The 20,038-nt window shown below is 41.1% G+C and overlaps 1 protein-coding gene across 1 annotated transcript in view; it reads left to right on the top strand.

The window, feature by feature from the left end:
- The first annotated feature begins 1,817 nt into the window (after positions 1-1,817).
- The window catches only part of CRYBG1 (crystallin beta-gamma domain containing 1), a 174,176-nt gene continuing 155,955 nt past the window's right edge, over positions 1,818-20,038 (top strand). The window contains exon 1 of the mRNA XM_079780518.1: positions 1,818-2,112. Within this exon, the coding sequence (XP_079636644.1) occupies positions 1,832-2,112 (281 nt within the window). The 5' untranslated portion in view covers positions 1,818-1,831. The remainder of the gene's footprint in view (positions 2,113-20,038) is intronic.

The raw sequence follows: 20,038 nt of genomic DNA, 5'->3' as shown, positions 1-20,038 counted from the left end.
TTTGGGGGTTTCTTTTTGTTTTTATGTGTGTTTTTTTCTTTTTTTGAGTTTTTTAAAATAAATATTTCTTGAGACTCCTCTCAGAAAGACCAAAATGAAAAGGATTGATAACATCAGAGGTTGATGAAGATGTAGAAAAACTGGAAATTTCAAACATTGTTGAAAGGAGTATAAATTGGTGCAACCATTTTGGAAAATTGTTTGGCAAAATTTACTAAAGCTGAACATATGCACAGTCTACTCTGAGACTGAATGCCTGGGTATATACCCCCCAAAAAATGAACGTTTATGTCTAAGAAGGTTCATCATATCAACTTTATTTATAATAGCCCAAACAGGAAACAACTAAATGTCCATCCACAGTAGAAGGGATAGAAGAATTGTGGTATATTCATATCATGAAATAGTACACAATAATTTTTCTTAAAAAAAAATGATAAACTACTACATATAACAAAATGGATGATTCTCATAGACTAATATTGAACAAGAGAGACCAAACACAAAAAAATTACATACTGTGATTACACATATTGTGATGAACTTCCAGAAGAGGCAAAATTAGTTACTGGTAATAGAGGTTGAAATAATGGTTAACTTTTACAGAATGGGCAGGGGGTAAGGCACTGAATCAGGGCAGGAGAGAGACTTCTAAAGTTTGGAAATACTCTTTATTTTTATAATGGTATATTTAAAAGCCACATACAGAGGATTTTCTGGGACATGTTAACTGTTCTTCATTAAAACCATTTTATATCTCCAACCACATAAATCTGTAAAAATTTGAGTTATATACTTAAGATCTGCACATTTTTAAACTGTAGGTAGGTTATACCTTGGTAAAAATGTAAATATAAAAATAATTACATAAAAATGAATGAATGAGCTGGGTCTTCCAAGATAAAAGAAAGAAGGTATTACAGTAGAGGAGGGACTTGGTGCAGCGTTGAATTTTTAAGCACTGCTCGGTTCTTGAGCTCTTTATACTCTAATAATGCCCAAAATAGTTGCTCATGTACTTCCTTTGCTTAAATTTTAGTTGCCTTTGCTATGTAACCACAATTGTGAAGTTAATAAAGAAAATCATTAACAGTAAAGCAGATGATGAGAACCTAATGGGACTGGCATTTAATTCACTGTGAGGGACCTATTAAGTCCTTTGGGAACTGGGGAATATGCCTAATCACCTTTTGTTTTTTTATCCTTTTGTGCTTTATGAGATGTAAGTACAAGTTAATTATTTAGACTCTTAAAGGGAGAGATGAGACGTTGGCACTCATGTTTACAAACAGAAACGGAAGCCACCCAGCATGATATTGCCCAAGCCACCCAAAGGCCAGAGTGGACTAGTCATAATTGCGGGGTGGCCGGCCACGGGAAGCGCCTCTCCCATCCTTCTTCAGGCGGGACTCATGGCTAAGCCACTTATCCCGCCAGCCTGGCACAGGTCGCTAGCGGCCAACAACTCCGCCTGCGGCAGATGGCACACGCACCGGAGATACCAGCCCGCCTCTAGTTCCCAAACCAGGCAGTGTCAGGAGACGCAGTTCCCGAGGATTCCAGTAGGTGTCGCTGCCCCGCAGCTGCCGCGCGCCGGGAGGCCGGGGACCGTGTGGGCCTTACCTGCGGCTCCCGACGCGCGCGCCTCACCTGGGCTGCCGCCCCGTGCCGCCCTCGCCACGCGGGGGCGCTGTGCCGCGGCCCGGCCGTCGTCTCCGCTCCGAGGTCTCACGCGGCGGTGCTGCCTCGGCTCTGTCCTCGTCCTCACTCCCCGCCGAGGGGGCGGGGACCGACGGCGCCCTGCGAAAGGCAGGCGAGCCGGAGCCCAGGTATGTTCTTCCACAAGGGCCGGGCGGCGGACCGAGCAGCAGCGTCGGAGCGGCGGGTGGAGGAGGCGGACGAGAAGATGCCACTGTCGCTGCCGCCTCAGGGCGACCCCGGGGAGTGCCCCCCGTCCAGGACCTCCAAGAAGCACACCCCTTTCCACATCTGGCGCTCCAAGAAGAAGCAGCAGCCTCCGCCGTCGGACTGCGGGGTGTTCGTTCCCCACCCGCCGTCGGACTGCGGGGTGTTTGTTCCGCACCCGCCCCCGGCGCCCCTCGGCGAGGCCAGGTAAGCTGTGCGCCCAAGCCCTCCAGTCTCCCCGCCTCCTCCCCTTCCTCCTCCCCATCTACTCCGGCTACCTTGACCCTTGAATCCGCTGGACCCCACTCGGACGGAGGAGGGCAAAGGCCCGGGACCCGTTTCACCTGCCAGGAGGGTAACGGGGTCTAGAGGGGCGCAGTCGTGGCCTCTGCGGGGGATCAAGTCCCGCGCGGTTCCTAATCCAGACCGAGCACCAGGGGAGGAAAACTTGTGCCCGCCGACGCGGACTTTAGTTTGGTCGTCAACAAATTTATGCCAGGGTCTACTGCACCATCCACCTGCGGGCGAGAGCACAGAATAGCAGGGGTGATTCCCGTAAGGAAGGATGGTAGGACCTCTGCCTTGGGGTTACATGATACGTTCGATAATGGTGCCTTCATCGTGAAGACGCCCACTCTTAGGATGTATCTCCATTGTCCTTACAAGACCTGAATGGAGACGTGGCAAGGATGGCTACCCCCATTTTATGGGTAGGGAACCTGAGACCGAAGGGTAAATGGCTTGTCCTTACGGGAATCCGTGTCAGAACTACGCAGCACCTATTCAAAGTGTGTAATTGTCATTGCGCGTTATAAATTTGTACCATAATTTTGTGGTGGCTTTATTCTATATGTATAATTATTCAGTTATACTGTCTGAATTCATACATTTGTTGAACAATAAATCAGTTTAGAGTAACAGTATATCTATGTGGTTTGGAGTTATAAAATGTTTTTAGTGAAGGACAGTTAAGTACTAGTACATCCCTCTGTGTGTGCGTTTTTAAAACACACGCTTATGAACAACGAGGACCAGAATAAAATTGTGCAAGATTTGCATTTTAGACATCTTTCCCTTTTATTTCTAAGAAGCTCTTAATTTTGCAATATATTTTCATTCGTTTAGTATGAATTTTATTGAGAGCCTTAACTAAGTGCTGGGATATAAAAAACAATGAGAGTGGTCTCTGTCATCAAAGAATTCTTGGTCTCTTGTGGAGACCAAAAAGTAAACTGTGGGATAAACCACTTTGATTGATGTTTGCACAGAGGAAGGAATCCATGGAGACTTCCTGGAGGAGGGTGGCTCAGGTGGCTAGTCCAATGGGAAAAGGGGAGAAGCAAGGAGTTGGAGGCAGAGGTTGCACTATGAGCATCACCAACACTGGGAAGAGCATAGTACTTCCTGAGAAGCACAGTGGTTCTGGGAGGTCTGAGTGTGTGTGTGTGTGTGGGGGGGGGGGGGGGGGGGCGGGGGGTAGGAAGAAGAGTGTTAAAAGACATTTTATTTTTTCTCATATTTTATCATCTATCATAGTAATTGATTGTCAGAAGATATTTTTATCTATTCAAAGACTTACTGTGCTTACTTATGAATTGAAATGTCTAACAAAATGTGTTACTTAATAATGATGTACTCAGCCGAAACCGGTTTGGCTCAGTGGATAGAGCGTCGGCCTGCGGACTCAAGGGTCCCAGGTTCGATTCCGGTCAGGGGCGTGTGCCTTGGTTGCGGGCACATCCCCAGTGGGGGGTGTGCAAGAGGCAGCTGATCGATGTTTCTCTCTCATCGATGTTTCTAACTCTCTTATCCCTCTCTCTTCCTCTCTGTAAAATAAATAAATAAATATATATATATATATTAAAAAAAATAATGATGTACTCAACTTTGAAGTCTTTTTCCTACTACCTCAGTAAGTATTTTAAACATTTCCATAGTGATTGTTCTTATCTGACCTAGTCCCATCATTTCTGGCTATCAAAATGCAAAAGTCACAGCTATGGACAATTTATTCAAAGGAGAATACATTTTATTTTATTTTTAAAAATACTTTTATTGATTTTAGAGAGAGGAAGGGAGAGGTATAGAGACAAATATCAATTGGCTGCCTCCTGCACGCCCACAACCCCGCATGTACCCTGACCAGGAACTGAACCATGACTTTCTGGCTCATGGGCCAATGCTCAACCACTGAGCCACACCTTCCAGGTTCAACTGCAGACATGTTTTAGACTAAAACTTGAATTAGGAGCATTTGCTTCTTTCCTTGAGCCTCTTGTGTTTTAGTTCTGTCTTGAAGCACTCTCTTCTTTCCTTCGGAACTATGATGAACTTTGTAGTAACAAATGTTCTGAAAACTAAACATACTGGTCTGTCTTGGGGATATTTTTCTCGTTAGATCATCTTTATGAGGGAGTGTACCTGTTTCTGGTCTGAAGAGGTGGTCAGAGTGCACTGAGGTTTCTGGTCAGTCTTTGGCCAGTGTGGCTCCATTCATTTCTGCCCAGGACTTGGAGGTGATGGAACTTGGCTAGAAGGTGCAGAGCTTACTATGGCCTTTGTTTCTACATAAGGATGGGACAGTCAGGTGGCCACACATATACAATTAATATTATGGGCTTTTAGATCAAACAAAAATGAAAGGGCTGTGTGACCTTGGGCAAGTTTTCTTCCTGAGTCTCAGTTTCTTCATTATAGAAAATAGTAATGATGACTCTGTAGGACTTTTGTGAATATCAAATGAGTATTTACGTTATTAAATGTAAAACTTTTATCACACTTCTGGGCACAAAGTAGAAACTCAGTAAATGTAAAACCATCATCATCATCATTATTATAAATACAAAGATCTAATGGAAGAAATGGAAAAGAATAGGGTTAGATGGGGGAAAATGCTTTTCTTCATAGAAGAGCTTACCACTCCAATGGTGGTTCAAAGTTTATTGATGTTAGATTTCTGTAGTCTGCAAATATTTGTGGCGTTTAGTGTGGATGTTCTAAAAATCAGTGATGGTTGTTTTCTTTCTTTACATAAAGTAATTTGAACATGACTGCCTCTCTACCTAAAATTCAACCTTAAAGGTTTTCTTCAGCTTGGTTTTGGCGAACATGTTAATATTTTCATAGAAATAGAGCCATTGCCCTCCTGGATCAGCCTCATCTCTCGTCTAGTCCATTGGTCTTTTGCCTTCAAAGGGCCCAATGTTGTGTGTGGAGAGGGCACGGTGGGCTATGGCCAGACTTTCTTTGCAGCCATTAGCGGCACTGTCATTTATTGGGCTTTTAATTATACTCTGTTTTGTAAACAGTTTATTCAGAGCATGGGTTCTTTATCTGGGTTTAAGCCCCTGTTCTCTTTCTTACTGTGATACTTAGCCATGTCATCCTGGGACAGTTATTAACCTTTTTGTGCCTCAGTTTTCTCATCCACAAAAGGGGCCTAACAAGAGGTTGTTATGAAAATAAACAGGCTAATGTATGTCAGTGACGGGCATATTGTAAGCACTCAATCAATGGGAGTTGTTTCTCTTTTTTCTTGTTAGTATCTTGCCTATACCGCCTTTTGAGCAATAATTTAATGTGTTTATTTTATGCTATATGACCGAAATGGTACTTCCTTTTTATTTTCCTTAATTAAGGCACTCCGTGTTGTTTTGATTAGAAATGAGCACCTATCCAAAGGTCAATGGAGTACATTAAAAATGATTGCCCTGTAACTGAATTGAACCCCACACCCAGAAGCAAGCATTAATGCTTTCTACAGGAGAGCCAAATTCAAGTAGTTGGTGGGCCTGATAATCCAATAAAAAGCAAGGATAGACAATGGTATTGGACAGACTCAGCTTGAAATCTGCCTCTGTCATTTGGATAAATTTTGTTTAAGCCTCAGTCTTTAGCTTAGCTTTTTCACCTGTAAAATGGAAATAATTGAAATTTTCTTATGGGGCTCTATGAAGATTTGATATTATACGTGTAAAACATTTGGCATAGAGTCCAGCTGAAGCAGGTAGAAGCAGAAGTGATAGTGGCTGTAATTGTCATTGTTGTCATAGTAACGGTAGTAGCATTAATAAATGCGTTTTTACTTTGCAAATGGAGTTAAACAGCTTCAGAGCCCAGAAGAAGTTGTACTCAGGTCTGTCCAGCCTTGAAGTACCTTTGATGTACATGTTAGTCTATTAAGGGTGCCCTTTATACATTCAGAGATTTAAAAGTCTTAATACATCTGATTTAGGAAGCCAAAGAGAAACTTTATACTCGACGCTAGAGAAGTTTCTCTTGAAGTGATTTTGGAATCTATGTTTAGAATAGGATAATTCTTTGCCACTTATCTCTGTCATTATATCACTTTATCCACCCTCTATTTCTATACCTCTAGTCATAATCCCTGTAGTCCATATACAAGTGATGTAAATGCTTTTGGATATTTTTTTGTAGAACTTCTGGGCTTGGGTTTCCTTTTTTATCTTTTAATTATAAATCTTATTTGTTGGTATTGTTCAGTGGTTGAGCATTGGCCCATGAACCAGGAGGTCATGGTTTGATTTCTGGTCAGGGCTCATGCCCAGGTTGTGGGCTCGATTTCCAGTGGGGGGTATTCAGGAGGCAGCCAATTAATGATTCTCTCTCACCATTGATGTTTCTCTTTCTCCCTCCCTCTCTCTGAAATCAACAAAAACATATATTAAAACAAAACAAGCACATATCTGTCTTAAAATTTGACTTAACCTAAGGATCATTTGTGTTTCAGGAATATCAATGTAGAAAAGAAAAGATTATTTAATTTTAAAAAATTGTGTCTGGTAAGAAGATTATTTGAAGTGTGCATGTATGCCTAGTTTGAAGCACTTTATCAAATAACTGCTTAACCTCCATTTCAAGTTATACTTATTATTTAGAAGATTTAGAGATCCTGCTCATGAAACGCAATGCAATTTGACCCATAGAAATGCTTTTCTAGGATTAATGATAGATCATTCTATGGTACAGATTTTTTTTTGGTATCTTATTGAAATGATTATCAATCACAACAATTTTTAATTTATTTTAGAGACAGAGGAAGAGAGAGAGAGAGAGAGAGAAATTTGAGGGAGAAACGTTGATCAGTTGCCTCCTGTACACACCCCTTCGGGGGATCGAACCTGCAACCTGGGTATTTGCTCTGACCGGGAATTGAACCCGATACCTTCTTATGTATGGGATGATGCTCCAATCAACTAAGCCATACCAGCGAAGGCATCAATCAAAATTTTTTAAGGTATCAATCAAATTTTATTTGTTTTTTTAAACATATTTTATTGATTTTTTTACAGAGAGGAAGGGAGAGGGATAGAGAGTTAGAAACATAGATGAGAGAGAAACATCAACCAGCTGCCTCCTGCACACTTCCTACTGGGGATGTGCCTGAAACCAAGGTACATGCCCTTGACCGGAATTGAACCTGGGACCCTTGAGTCCGCAGGCCGACGCTCTATCCACTGAGCCAAACCGGTTAGGGCTATCAATCAAATTTTAAAGAGAAGTTTGTTATGTTTAACAAACACTTACTGAGCACATATTCTGTATCAGGCACTGGGAAATAGAACAAGGAAATCAGAGGTAATCCTTAGGAAACTTGCAGTCCAGTGGAGGATAGGGCATATGGAGGGAGGTGACTAAAGTAGCATATGATGCATTAAGTGCAGAAATAAAAGATTTAATCAAATACTAATACACTGAGGTCAGAATGATTATCCTGAAGAAACAATTTTTTTCTCTCCTTAAGAAGTTTACTCATGTAGAATTATTAATGAGAATTTTTATTCTCTGATGTGGAGATCATCAAAGGCTCCGGGTTTTCTTGAGGTTATGATCATCTTAAACTATATCCAGTTTAAGATGGACCAAAAGGAAAATTATGGAAACTTGTATTTTCACAGTGGCATTTAAAACAAATAAAAAGAATCATTTACTCAGGATTATGTATAAATCATTTTCTTCAGTTCCTTAAAATATCTAAAGCCTGATGTTATATTATTTCAATTCTTTTGTCATATTTTGGCACCTAGAAATAAAGACTGTGCTTGAAATGTAACACACTGGTTTGAAAATCTTGGCTGAAATGATAAGGAAATATCATGTTGACACTCTAAAATTATGGACTGAAAAAGAGTGATTCTTGACAGATTTAACGATCCATATAAGTGAGGCAGAGAAGTCCTTATTTTGGGCACATGACTAACTTGGCATCTACTCAATCTATGTCAAAATGGTTTTGGAGTCTGTATCAAGGAGAGTCCAGCATTGCCTATGTTCTCAAAGCAAGGTGTTCTTCTTTAAAAATATCCTATGTTTAGTTTTATACCAAATTGCATGGCACACGCAACAGGTGTCTTTCCACATATTCACTTTGGAAAAATGAATTGTGGGCTTTTACCCTGGAGAGGATTGAAATGTGAATTCAATATTTTGTCCTGAAGTGACTTTTCCAGATAAAGTATGAATGAATGTCTGATACTTGTGGGGAGTTTGGCCAGAAAGGCCAGTCAGTTTATGAGTCTCATTAGCTCATTTAGAACTCCCTTTATGAGTCTCATTAGCTCATTTATAGCTACTTCTGTGGATTCACATTTATGAGAAGTCTCCATTCTAGAGAATGAACTCATGCTTCGTGCTGTCTTTGCAGCCCTGGCATCTCCTGGATTGGCCTGTTCAGTGGAAGTGAGTGAGGCAATAGACCCTTCCTAACAAGGGACCATTTTTTACAAAGTGTCAGGAGATCCCAGGGACATACACGTGAGGCAGAGAACTCAAAGTTCACTCACAATGTCCCCAGCTTATCTCACCAACATGAGAGTGAGGTTCAGGTTGAACCTGTAGCTAACACAGAAAAGGGAAACAGAATTAACAAGTGCCTTTTGTTTTTCACCTTTCCATAGATGGCAATTAAATGAGCAAAAGTAAGTTGTTGTTGGGCTTGGCATAATATTCTGTGGTGAAGAGTTGGCTGCTGTAGTTATTCTTGCTGTGTGCCATTTCAAGCCAGTGACACTAGCTGAGTCTCATTTATTAGAAGTTGAGGTTATGGCATCCTGAAGGTCATCTCAACAGCTCAAATAAGAGAATTGACCAACAGATACATAAAGACACCTTGCAAAATTTACCTTTTTTTTTTTCTTTCTTCAAAATAGTCAATAAGCAGTAGTATAAGCTCCTATATTTTTTTGGATTTTCTAGCTGGACAGTACTTATCTTGTAGTCTGGAATCAAGAGTCAAAATAATATGCTCTATGAATAAGATAAGAAAAGAGCCCTGACAAACCGGACAGCCCTGACCGGTTTGGCTCAGTGGATAGAGCGTCGGCTTGCAGACTGAAGGGTCCCAGGTTCGATTCCAGACAAGGGCATGTACCTTGGTTGCGGGCACATCCCCAGTGGGAGGTGTGCAGGAGGCAGCTGATCGATGTCTCTCTCATCGATGTTTCTAACTCTCTATCCTTCTCCCTTCCTCTCTGTAAAAAATCAATAAAAGATATTAAAAAAGAAAAAGAAAAGAGAGGACACATTTGGTTTATATTAAGAACTTCAGACCATGTCTACAAAAACATTATTTTCCATCAAGATTTCATTGAAAGATGCAGTTTACTTAACATACACTGGGTATATCAGATACTGGGTATGTTAAATGCTTTATAAAATTGACTCACTATAGTTCATTTATAACATCCCTGAGAGATAAGTACTATTGTTATCCCAATGTTGAGGAAAATGAGTCTCAGAGAGGTATGGTAATTTGACCATCACAGAGTTCATAGGGGCTGGGGCTGGGATTCCCCACCTGGTGGTCTTGAGTCCTGTGGTTAATCACTGCAAATTGACATCACTGTGGTTAATCTGCCTTTTTCTATCCACATTAAGTATAGTTAGGCTCTAGAGCTGACAAGCAGAAATTATGATATATGTAGAAAGCCAAGTTAATTTTTGGTGCTGGACAATTTGTATGTTAAGTAGTAAAGAGAAAATATGTAAATTCGTAGAAGTATAAATACATCAAATCTTGGAAGACAAAACAGTTTTAAAGCAGAAATTCTCAAGTGTATATTACATACGAAAGTGCTGTGTCTAGATCCCGAGTGCGGGCTTTCTGCTCCAGCTTTGTCAGGAAGCAGCGTATCCAGAGGTGGGCCTAGTTTGTCCACCTCCTTTCCTCTCCCTCGGCCTTGGCACAGGCAGCAGAATGCACCGTCAGGATAAGTAGCCAGATAGGTGGCCCTCAGAATTTCTAGTTTCTGGGGAAAAAATTATAGTTTCTGCTCGGGCTAGGAGCAGCCCTAACTTTAAGTCTCTAGAAGTCCTGTTGCTTGAATCGTTTGGTTTTCCTTTCTGATTTACCATCAACAATTCCCTGGCAACAAATACAAGTTTCACCTTATGTTGCCCTTACACTTCAAGGATTATAAACCATTGCTGATATTTTACCTCACCTGAGGCTCAGAATGGCTGTGTGCAGTAAGCCCACACCCTCATTGTATAGATAAGGAAATGGAAGTTCAAGGAAGGCAATGCAGATGGAGGAAGCAGGACCAAAACTCAGGTTTTCTGGATTCCAGTCAGCTGTTTTTTTGTTTTTGTTTTTGTTTTTTTGTTCTCTTGGATTATAGACTATACCTCTCTATTCCTCACCTCTCCCCACCTTTAAAGGAGCCCAACTGACTCATCTAACTTCCTGATGACTATTCACCTAGAAATCTTCCTCTAGTTTCACAAACCAGCAACTATGAGACTGTCTGATCCATCAATTGAGTTTCTAGTTATTCAACCGGTGCATTCACCGTAGTCTGGTTACAACACATCGAATACTTTCAGAGTTTCTGCTTAATCAGTACATCACCTACTAACTAAAAAATAAACTTTAGAATAACTTAATTCATGTTTTTAAAAAAATTTTAAACTTGCACATGCCCTATTTTATAACAAAATATCATTTATAATTATAGAGTCTATCCACATTGTACCCATGTAAAAATCCTCTTTATGGCATTTGAAGTAATGCTGTGTAATATATTTTATCTATTATTTAAATGTTTTGATCATACTGATGGGTTCATAAATATCCTATGAAAGCATAGCTTGGTAGTTTTTGCATCTGCTGTTTGAAAAAGATATGACAGTCCAAGCAAACTGTTGACATTCACGCTGAAATACAGTGTCTCCTTTATCATGAGTGCCATGTGCAAACCTCAGAGCTGGCCCTTTTCAAGCTGTGCAGTGCAGGCTCCCCCAGGCCTTGCCATCCATTCTTGGCTCTACTGCCTTGCAATTATTGGCTTGCCTCTCCACTGGTTAGCTCCCATGAACTACGTCGCTATTATCTGCAAAACAAGAAAATATAGTTGCTCCAAGGTGGGATTATAAAATGATTCTCTTTTATTATTTAGTCTACCCCAAACTATTTTGTCTGGGGTAGACTCAAATATTGATCAAGAATCCTACCTTGGAGCATGCTTGGGATGGAAACAAGACCTTGGTATTCCCCAGATGAGTTGGTAAACATGTTTAAACAAGCTAGCCTAAAACCAGATTTTGTATTTTTTTTTTCCAAGAGAAAAGCAAAGTATGACTGAATGCCTGGCATTTGTTCCAAGTTCTGACTTTTACCAATTGGTATTTTGTGATTCTATTAATCTCAATCTGTGAGAAGTTTCAAGTATGTTGACCTAGACGTCTTAGTAGCTAGCGCATTGTTGGCTCTTAATTGTACCCTTCCCTGTGATTTCACTTTCATTGAAAGCTCTTTTTTATGCTCATAAGGAGACAACCAGTCTTGGGTGTCGGTGGTAACTGTGGAAGATGCAGGGAGACATCCTCTCCTTCGTCATCACCTGCTTCCTTCCCACAAGAGAAGCTCTTCAGGGACTGATGTGTCAGCTTCCTCCCTCACTGCTGGGTTCCTGGCTGCCTGTCTCTGCCTGGTTATGATTTCACAGATTTACAAAGCCAGTGACGTTAAACAAAGAGGAGTGCCAGTTTTCATCTTCATGCCAATCGATAGCTGATCAACAGACAGCAAAAGTGACCGCCAGTTAGTTGGGCTTGGCCATGTTTTCTAAAGAAAATGGGTGTGGCCTGGGGGAATGGAGGAGGAGGATTCAGCCAGATAATCTCCAGTCTCTCCTCTAAATTAGCATAAACTTGTCAAGAATAAACAAGATAAAGGATATGAACAATTGTCTAGTACCAAGTATGTGACAGTTGCTTTCATATTTGGCTTGTCTCATAACATCCTCACAATAGCTCTCTGTTAGAGCTCATCTCCAGGGAGCTCTGCGTTCCCCATATTTACATTTGAGAAAACACAACCTGAACACAGCTTGTCCAAGCTGATTTAGTGAACACAACTTGTCCAAGCTGATTTAGTGAATAAATAACAAGTGCTCTATTTGAACCCAGTTCTTTCTGACCCCAAGGCTCCTAATATTTTCACTGCACCATGAGAAAACTGAAGGTCATTGAATGAACCACTGATAGAGAGAGTGTGTGTGTGGGGGGGAGGTAGCTAGCTAAAGATTAGACACAGCCAATAGAAATGTGGTCATCCATTTGCTCTCAGAGCGATCACCCTCTCAATAACCAGGAAGGAAGCATTTCTCCTTTTTTATTATCTGCACCCTACATTGGCCCATTGTAGAGAAGGAGATTATGCAGGAACGAAGAATTCGTGTGCATAGGGAAGTCCATGGACACCTGGCTTTCCCGGGAATGCTTGACTTGAGATCATTCTTCTGAGAATCAGTGACTCAGTCCGTAAAGGGTTAACTAAACTTGTTACACCTGATTTCCAATCTCCTCTAAAAGCCACAAAGTCTTACTACCTGCTGCTGTGATGATTCACAGAGAATGCAAAGAAATCTAGGGTGAGGAATGTGAACGTTTTTCACTCTGCCTAAGAATTAATCACAGCGCTAAAAGAGGAAAGAAAATGCTGGTGACCAATACTTCAGGTTTACAGGAGATGCTGTTTACTTGAAAAATGGGATCTAGAGAGTTGGGTATATATATATATATATATATATATATATATATACACACACACACACACATATACACACACACACACATATATATGTACATATATATATGTACATATATATATGTGTGTGTGTATATATATATATATAATTATATATATAATTTTCTAACTTAGTACTGGACATTTAGGTTCATTCTAATTTTTATTATGATAAATATTGCTCTCATGAACAACTCTGTGAAACCTCAGTCTCAGGATATTTCTATTTGCCCTTCCAGATCCATTCTACCCTCCTCTGTGCACTAGGAGCTGTATTTACAGACTACATGGACCAAACTCTCTGCCCTCTAGTTTCTAGTTAGGTTCAGCCAGTGAGAGATATTAGAGGAGAGGACAGGAGTGGGAGGCCATGGTGGAGTGGGGTAGTGGTTTTGTTATTCCATTGAAGGCCACAGCCCCTGAGGGTGAGCCTCTTCTACAGCTCAGATCTTGTCAGTTCCAGCGCTCCCTCCCTCCCCTTGCCTCTGTTGTCCAGGATAGTAATGGCTTCCTGGTATGGGGGACCCTGGGTTGCTCTACCATTCCTTACTTATTTTCCCTCACCTGCTCACATTTTGTAAATAGTAGTCAGTCCTTTCAACACTTTCAATCCTTTTCTGTGTGTACCATGTTTCCTGCTGGGGTTCTGACTGACATATCTAAATCGAAGTGGGATTGTATTTTATTGTATTTTATGTTTGAGTCTTTGTACTGCAGAATTGGGTAGGGGAGTCAAATTAGGTCAGGTCTGAGCTGGTGTTAGTAGAAAATGGAGATAGATTAAATTAAAGTACTCTCATAGAGATATAAGCAAATTGCTATTGGAACAGAGAGAAGGGAGCAATAAATTCTTCCATGAACTGTGTTAGATACCTCTCCTGAAAAGATAAGGAGGATACCTTAGCTGTCAAATGTTCCCAGTTCTCTTGCTTAATTTGGATATTATTGTTTCAGTTGTTTCATTTCTCATTTCATTCAGGGATTTTTGTGGCTCATCGTTGGTTTTTTCTCTTGTTCTTGGCAGTTTGCATATTCATATATACAGTCCTCTAAATCCACGTATATATTCCTTCTTCATCTACATGTGTGCTCATGACCTGGTCCTTATAGAATGCAGTCAGGATCCAGTGAGCTGAATGGGTACCACGTCGTCGGCATTCCTCCATTTATGAGTGACAATGCTCTTAGTCTTTAAATGAAAAACAAAACACATAGCAAACAGTTAACTTCATTTACTTTTGCTTCAGTTCTAAATCTCAGAGCCTATAAAGTTTCCAAATAAATGCCAAAGCAGTCAGCAAACTTACTAGGGCTATTAATACTTCACGGGTCTTTTAAATCAAATGATAATGTACTCTGTGGTTACTGGGTCATCATCAACAGGAGCCCTGAATGATACAGAGTATTGAGGCTTACCCAAGGACTCCCTGGGTTGTTCAAATGTTCTAGTCCTTGTTTTCTTTTTTCTCTTTAAATAAATTTTACCTATTTTAGGAAGTGTCTTTGTTGATCCAATATTCAGATTATATCTCATGCTCTTAGAAATATGAATTACTATGAGTATATTCTACCACAGGTATGAAATAAAGATAATGCACTTAAAATCCAATATATGAACTTCTTACCATTTATCAATAACCCATGATGACAGAGAGGAAAAAACAAAAACAAAAACCCACTGATATAGAAATGAGAGGGTTTGGGTTTTAATCCTAGATTTCTCAGTTGCCAATTAAGTGACTGGGCAATTCTTCTGAACTCATTGCTCCTCAGGGGATTTATTCATCAATAAAATGGGGATGATACAACCTGCCTGGCCCTCAACCAGGCAGCTGAGAGGCTCCTTTGAAACAGTGTGTGAAAGTGCCGTGAGAACCTGAGGCCTTGGGCAGAGGAAGCACCATCACCCCGTGACTCATCCGTTGGTTCTCACCACTTCTCTCTGGAAGCCTTGAAAATTCTCTTCTCTTTCCCTGTGGTCTTTTCAGAAATGAGTGGGCACATGGCAGTATTCGATGTTCCCTATCTTGATTCCATCCTAATCTCCTCTCTGTCCATTCCTCCCCATCTCTGGAATCTTGCTCAGAAGCTGGTATAGGGCACTCCTACCCATGTCCCTTTGCAAAGTGACAGGGTCAAAGTGGGGAGGGAGCTCTGTGGGTCCTGTTGCTGCTGCCCTGCATGGCCCCCTCCTTCTCAGCGTTCTTCCCCACTCACCTCAGTCTTCTGCCACCTAAATGCCTGTGGGAATTGTTGCAGCTGGACACACATGCCCATAGTTCCTTCTCAGCTACTGCTACCAGGTTACCTTTCTCCTATAAACACAACGTATGTCACAGAGGAAGCCCATCATGGGCTTCCCAAATAATTCGGAGAGGTAGTTAGGTTTGGTCGTCTCCATTATGCAGATTAAGCAACGGAGGCATGAAGTTATTTAATGAGAGTTAGGACTACATCCCAGGACTCCAGAATTTAGCCAGTGCTCCACAAATATCCCAGCAGAGTAGACAGAGAAAAAAAATGTTTGGTAGCTTTACTGCAATGTCCTTTCTTCTTTCCTTTTTAAATTTAACATGGGTAAAGTTTATGGAGCAAAATGATATTGAAGTAGAAGAGGACATTGAAAAATATTTATTTGATTAGTTGAGTAAGATATTGATCTTTACATTCTAGCTATTACGAATATCAAAATTTTAAAAATCCTCACCTAAGGATATTTTCATTGATTTGGGGAAGGGAAAGGGGAGAGAGAGAGAGAGAGAGAGAGAGAGAGAGAGAGAGAGAAAACAAATACTAAGTTTTTCACAACACTTCTGCCCTGGCCAGTTTTTCTCAGTGGTTAGAGCAAAGGGTCGTGGGTTCAGTTCCCAGTCAAGGGCACATACCTCGGTTGCAGGTTCCCTAGCCCCAGTAGGAGAGACAACCAATTGGTCTCTCTCTTTCCTCTTCCTCCCTCCCACTTTCTCTAGAAATCAATGGAAAAAATACCTTTGGGTGAGGATTAAAAAACAACAACAGAAAACACACAACATTTCTAAGAAAATCTTACATGTAGAAAATAATGGAATTTTGATAGTAACAAATGACTGGCTATTGAATCCTGAAGTTTGTCTCTTCACCTACTTTATGCTCTTTGGAAAGACAGATGTCTCCAGGGCATTTTAATGCTTGGAGTTTGATAACCAAAGACACTGTTCTGACTTGCACAACTTCAGTGGCGCAAACCCCAGAAGTTGTTACCCCCTCCCCCTCCAGACAGAGCTCCTCATGTTCAGGTCCTAACACGCATCTTCAGTTTTTTCCTTAGGTGGAAATTTGAGTAGCATTAAACACAATGTATTTAGGAAATTCAAATACTGGACAATTTAAAATATTGTTAGAGTAATTTTCTTGGGAACTTGTGATTTGAAAAGATCTGTGATTGAATTCTCAAGAGATCCTGGAGCCCAAAGCCAGAGCATGGGCATGGGACAGGAACCCACAGCGGCCACAGCCAAGTCCCCGGAGGCATCAAAGCTTGGTGGTGACCATAATAAGGCCAGTGGACTGCCACCTAAATGCCCCTGATAGTTTACTAGCACAGAGGAGACTGGTCAGGCGATGTGGCTGTTTCTATCACAGCCTTTGGATGTTTGCACCAATAATGTAGATGAATTCAGAAAAGACTGTGAATAATAACCATTTTGGGAAAGAACTAGACCAGACATCTGAAGACTTGGATCTCTACTTATTAGCTAAGTTATTCCGTAAAACCACTTGACTTTCCTGGGGCCTCAGTAGATTCCTCATTTATAGTAGGAGGACTGAACTTGGTCTTCCCTCATAAAGTTTGTTCTTGACTAAGACCTCTGAATCACATATTTGAGTTTATAATTTTTTTCAGGAAAGTTGGTCAAGCTGTAAATATAATGTCTAATACATACGGAAACTGAATTGGTTCTAATGATAAGTAGTTATGTCCACTCTTTTCAGTAGGAATGTCCCTTGGAGAAAAGCAGAAAGCCGTCAAAGTCAGGAGGTAGGTTGGCAAAGATAGAGTTTCTGTACCCCTCTGAGTAAAAGCTTTGTACATCCTGAACAATTGCAATAGGGAAAAGAAGAAAATGGCCAGAGTTAGGCATTTACTTTAGACCTAGCATGAAGGGTGAATCATATAAGTGCTGTTTGAAGACTCTCTCTGTATACATCTGTGCATGTTTGGTCATCATTTACTAATTCAGTGTAAAAGCATAAAATTTAAACTGAGGTATCTGAAGACACTCCTATTTGTAGCCTAGAAGGCCTTACTAATGACAAAAATTCAGGAAATAACAAAGACTTAGACATTTTCTATGTCTGGCTACTATGTAGTAATAATGTGTCTTTTGACTTAATAAAATAGCATACTGCTTTCTCTACAGGTTTGAGGGTTAGTGTCTTTAGTGTTGAACTTGCGGCCAAAATGTCTAAATTCTGCCCGGCCAGCTTTGCTCAGTGGTTGAGCATTAACTTATGAATCAGGAGGTCACGGTTTTATTCCCAGTTAGGGCACATGCCCGGGTTGCAGGCTTGATCCACAGTAGGGGGCATGCAGGAGGTAGCCAATCAATGATTCTCTCTCATCATTGATATTTCTTTCTCCCTCTCCCTTCCTCTCTGAAATCAATAACAATATACATTGAGTGGCCAGATTATTACAATCTCTGAACCCATAATAATCTGGCCACTCAGTATATGTGTGTGTGTGTGTGTGTGTGTGTGTGTGTGTGTGTGGGGTGCATGAATTTGTGCATGGTGGGGTCCGGCCAGCCTGGCCAGGGGGAGGTCCGGCCGGCCTGCCTGCTGGTCGAACTCCTGGTCGAGGGGACAATTTGCATATTAGCCTTTTATTATATAGGATATACACTGAGTGGCCAGATTATTATGCATTCAGAGATCATAATAATCTGGCCACTCAGTGGATATATAGATATATATATTTTTTAAAATATATTTTATTGATTTTTTACAGAGAGGAAGGGAGAGGGATAGTGAGTTAGAAACATCAATGAGAGAGAAACATCAACCAGCTGCCTCCTGCACACCCCCTACTGGGGATATGCCTGCAACCAAGGTACATGCCCTTGTCCGGAATCGAACCTGGGACCTTCGAGTCTGCAGGCCAACGCTCTATCCACTGAGCCAAACCAGTTAGGGCAACAACACATATTTTTAAAAAATAAATTCTGCTTCTGGTTCAGCCATTGGCTGGCTGTGTTACTTTAGGTAAATCATTTAATCTGTGGAGCTGTTTCCTTAAATAGGAAAAAGAACCAGTGGAAGGATAAAGTGAGCTGTATTGATTTCTTTCCAGATTTTATATTCTATTTGTCTAGAGATTCCAACTTGCTATTGAGGAGACTGAAAAACATTAACAAACTGAGACAAATGTTATCCCCAACATTTTTATGCCAGCCAATTCTAAGTGTTAAAACTCTGGTGGAAGAGAGTGTTACTGAAGGGAGGTTCCCTCCGGGATGGTGCCTTAGGCGGGTTCTCCCCGAAGCAGTCTCCATGACAAGCACTCAAACAAAGGTGGAATTCAGGAAATGCACGTCGGGGTGACTGAGGTAGCAGGAAAGGGAGGCCAGCCCATGAAGGGGGGATTATCTTATCGTGCTCATTTCCACTGTTGGTAAACGGAGGTTAATCCCCCGGGAAATTCCGAATGTCAGTGTAGAAGTCAGAGCTATGGCATCCCTGGGTGAGGGATATTGGGGTTTTAGAACTGCAAGTCCTGCCAGTCCCTGGTTGAAGGCTGCTCCTGCAGGCACTGGTTCTCTGGCACTTCCTCCCTGTGGCGGTGCGGACTCCTATTGGCCAGAAAGTCCCCAGGTGGTTGGAAGTCCACTGGGCCCAGCCTGAGGGATAGGGGTGGTTACAGTGCCTGCCTTAATGTGATTACAGCGGCCCCGCCTGAGCAGTGCACCCAAACTACTGCACTGTGGGCACCAGCTGAAGTCTTCCTTGGCTGTAGCAATTTCCTGTTTGTCTCTAAACACAATGACATGTAGCAGCCAGGGAGGAGCAGGCTCCTGAGTGCTTATTAGCCTTAGATCTGGGAGGTAGACCACGGACATTGCACAAAGGCATGCTGACAGTACACGTGCAGTCAATGTTGTCCAAGCTGCAGGGCGTACTTGCGGGCCACGCCTAGGACATAGTACTTTAAAGGGAGTAGCATCCATGAGGACTCTGTGATGCAAAGGGTGACACTCCATGAGGAATAGGATTTTATTTTGTAGAAACTCTTCTTTTGATAGAGAAGGCAAATTCTCTGATGTGCTATAAAACATGTTAGGACATGCAGAATTTTCTATCAATTTCGGTGGAGGGTTAAACCAGCTGTCAGCAGCATCCTTGACTGGTTTTGAAACATCTGGGATTTGAAAATAGAATTTGAAATAGGATGTTTGGCATGAGCATTAAATTTTTGTTCCTTCAGCATCACCCAAAGTGTTGTGAAAGCTTTATTGCTTTCTAGATATATTTGTCTTTTAAAAATCAATCTTATATTGTATTGCTATTTATACTTTGGAAAAATATGCGTTAGAAATATAACTTTATGTTTCATGTTTTATAATAATTTAGACTTTAGTATTTAGGCCAGAATTAAAAATTAAGTTGTTTAGAAATGGTTTATGTACTAGTGGTATGCAGAAGCTAGCAGAAGATCTTTGATAATCCATGTACTTGTTATTATAAAAAAGGTGTTATTGCCTGGCTGTTATGGTTCAGTTGTTAGGCATCTACTTATGAACCAAGAGGTTTGATTCCTGGTCAGCGCACATGCCCAGGTTGCAGACTCGATCCCAAGTAGGGGGCGTGCTGGAGGCAGCCGATTGATGATGTTTCTCTCTCATCATAGATGTTTCTATCTCTCTCTCTCCTTCTCCCTTCCTCTCTGTGAAATAAAAATATCTATTAAAGTATACTAAAAAAAAAAAAAAGTTGTATGACCTGGTGAACCATTGTCCTTGAGTTAGTCACATTGCAAAAGAAAATTATAATTAAGTCATCGTGACTATATTGCTATTAAGTAATCTGCTTAACTATTTGATATGTAGA

Source organism: Cnephaeus nilssonii, assembly GCF_951640355.1.
Source record: "Cnephaeus nilssonii genome assembly, chromosome: 9".
NCBI lineage: Eukaryota > Metazoa > Chordata > Mammalia > Chiroptera > Vespertilionidae > Cnephaeus > Cnephaeus nilssonii.
This window is presented reverse-complemented; position numbering and strand designations above follow the sequence as displayed.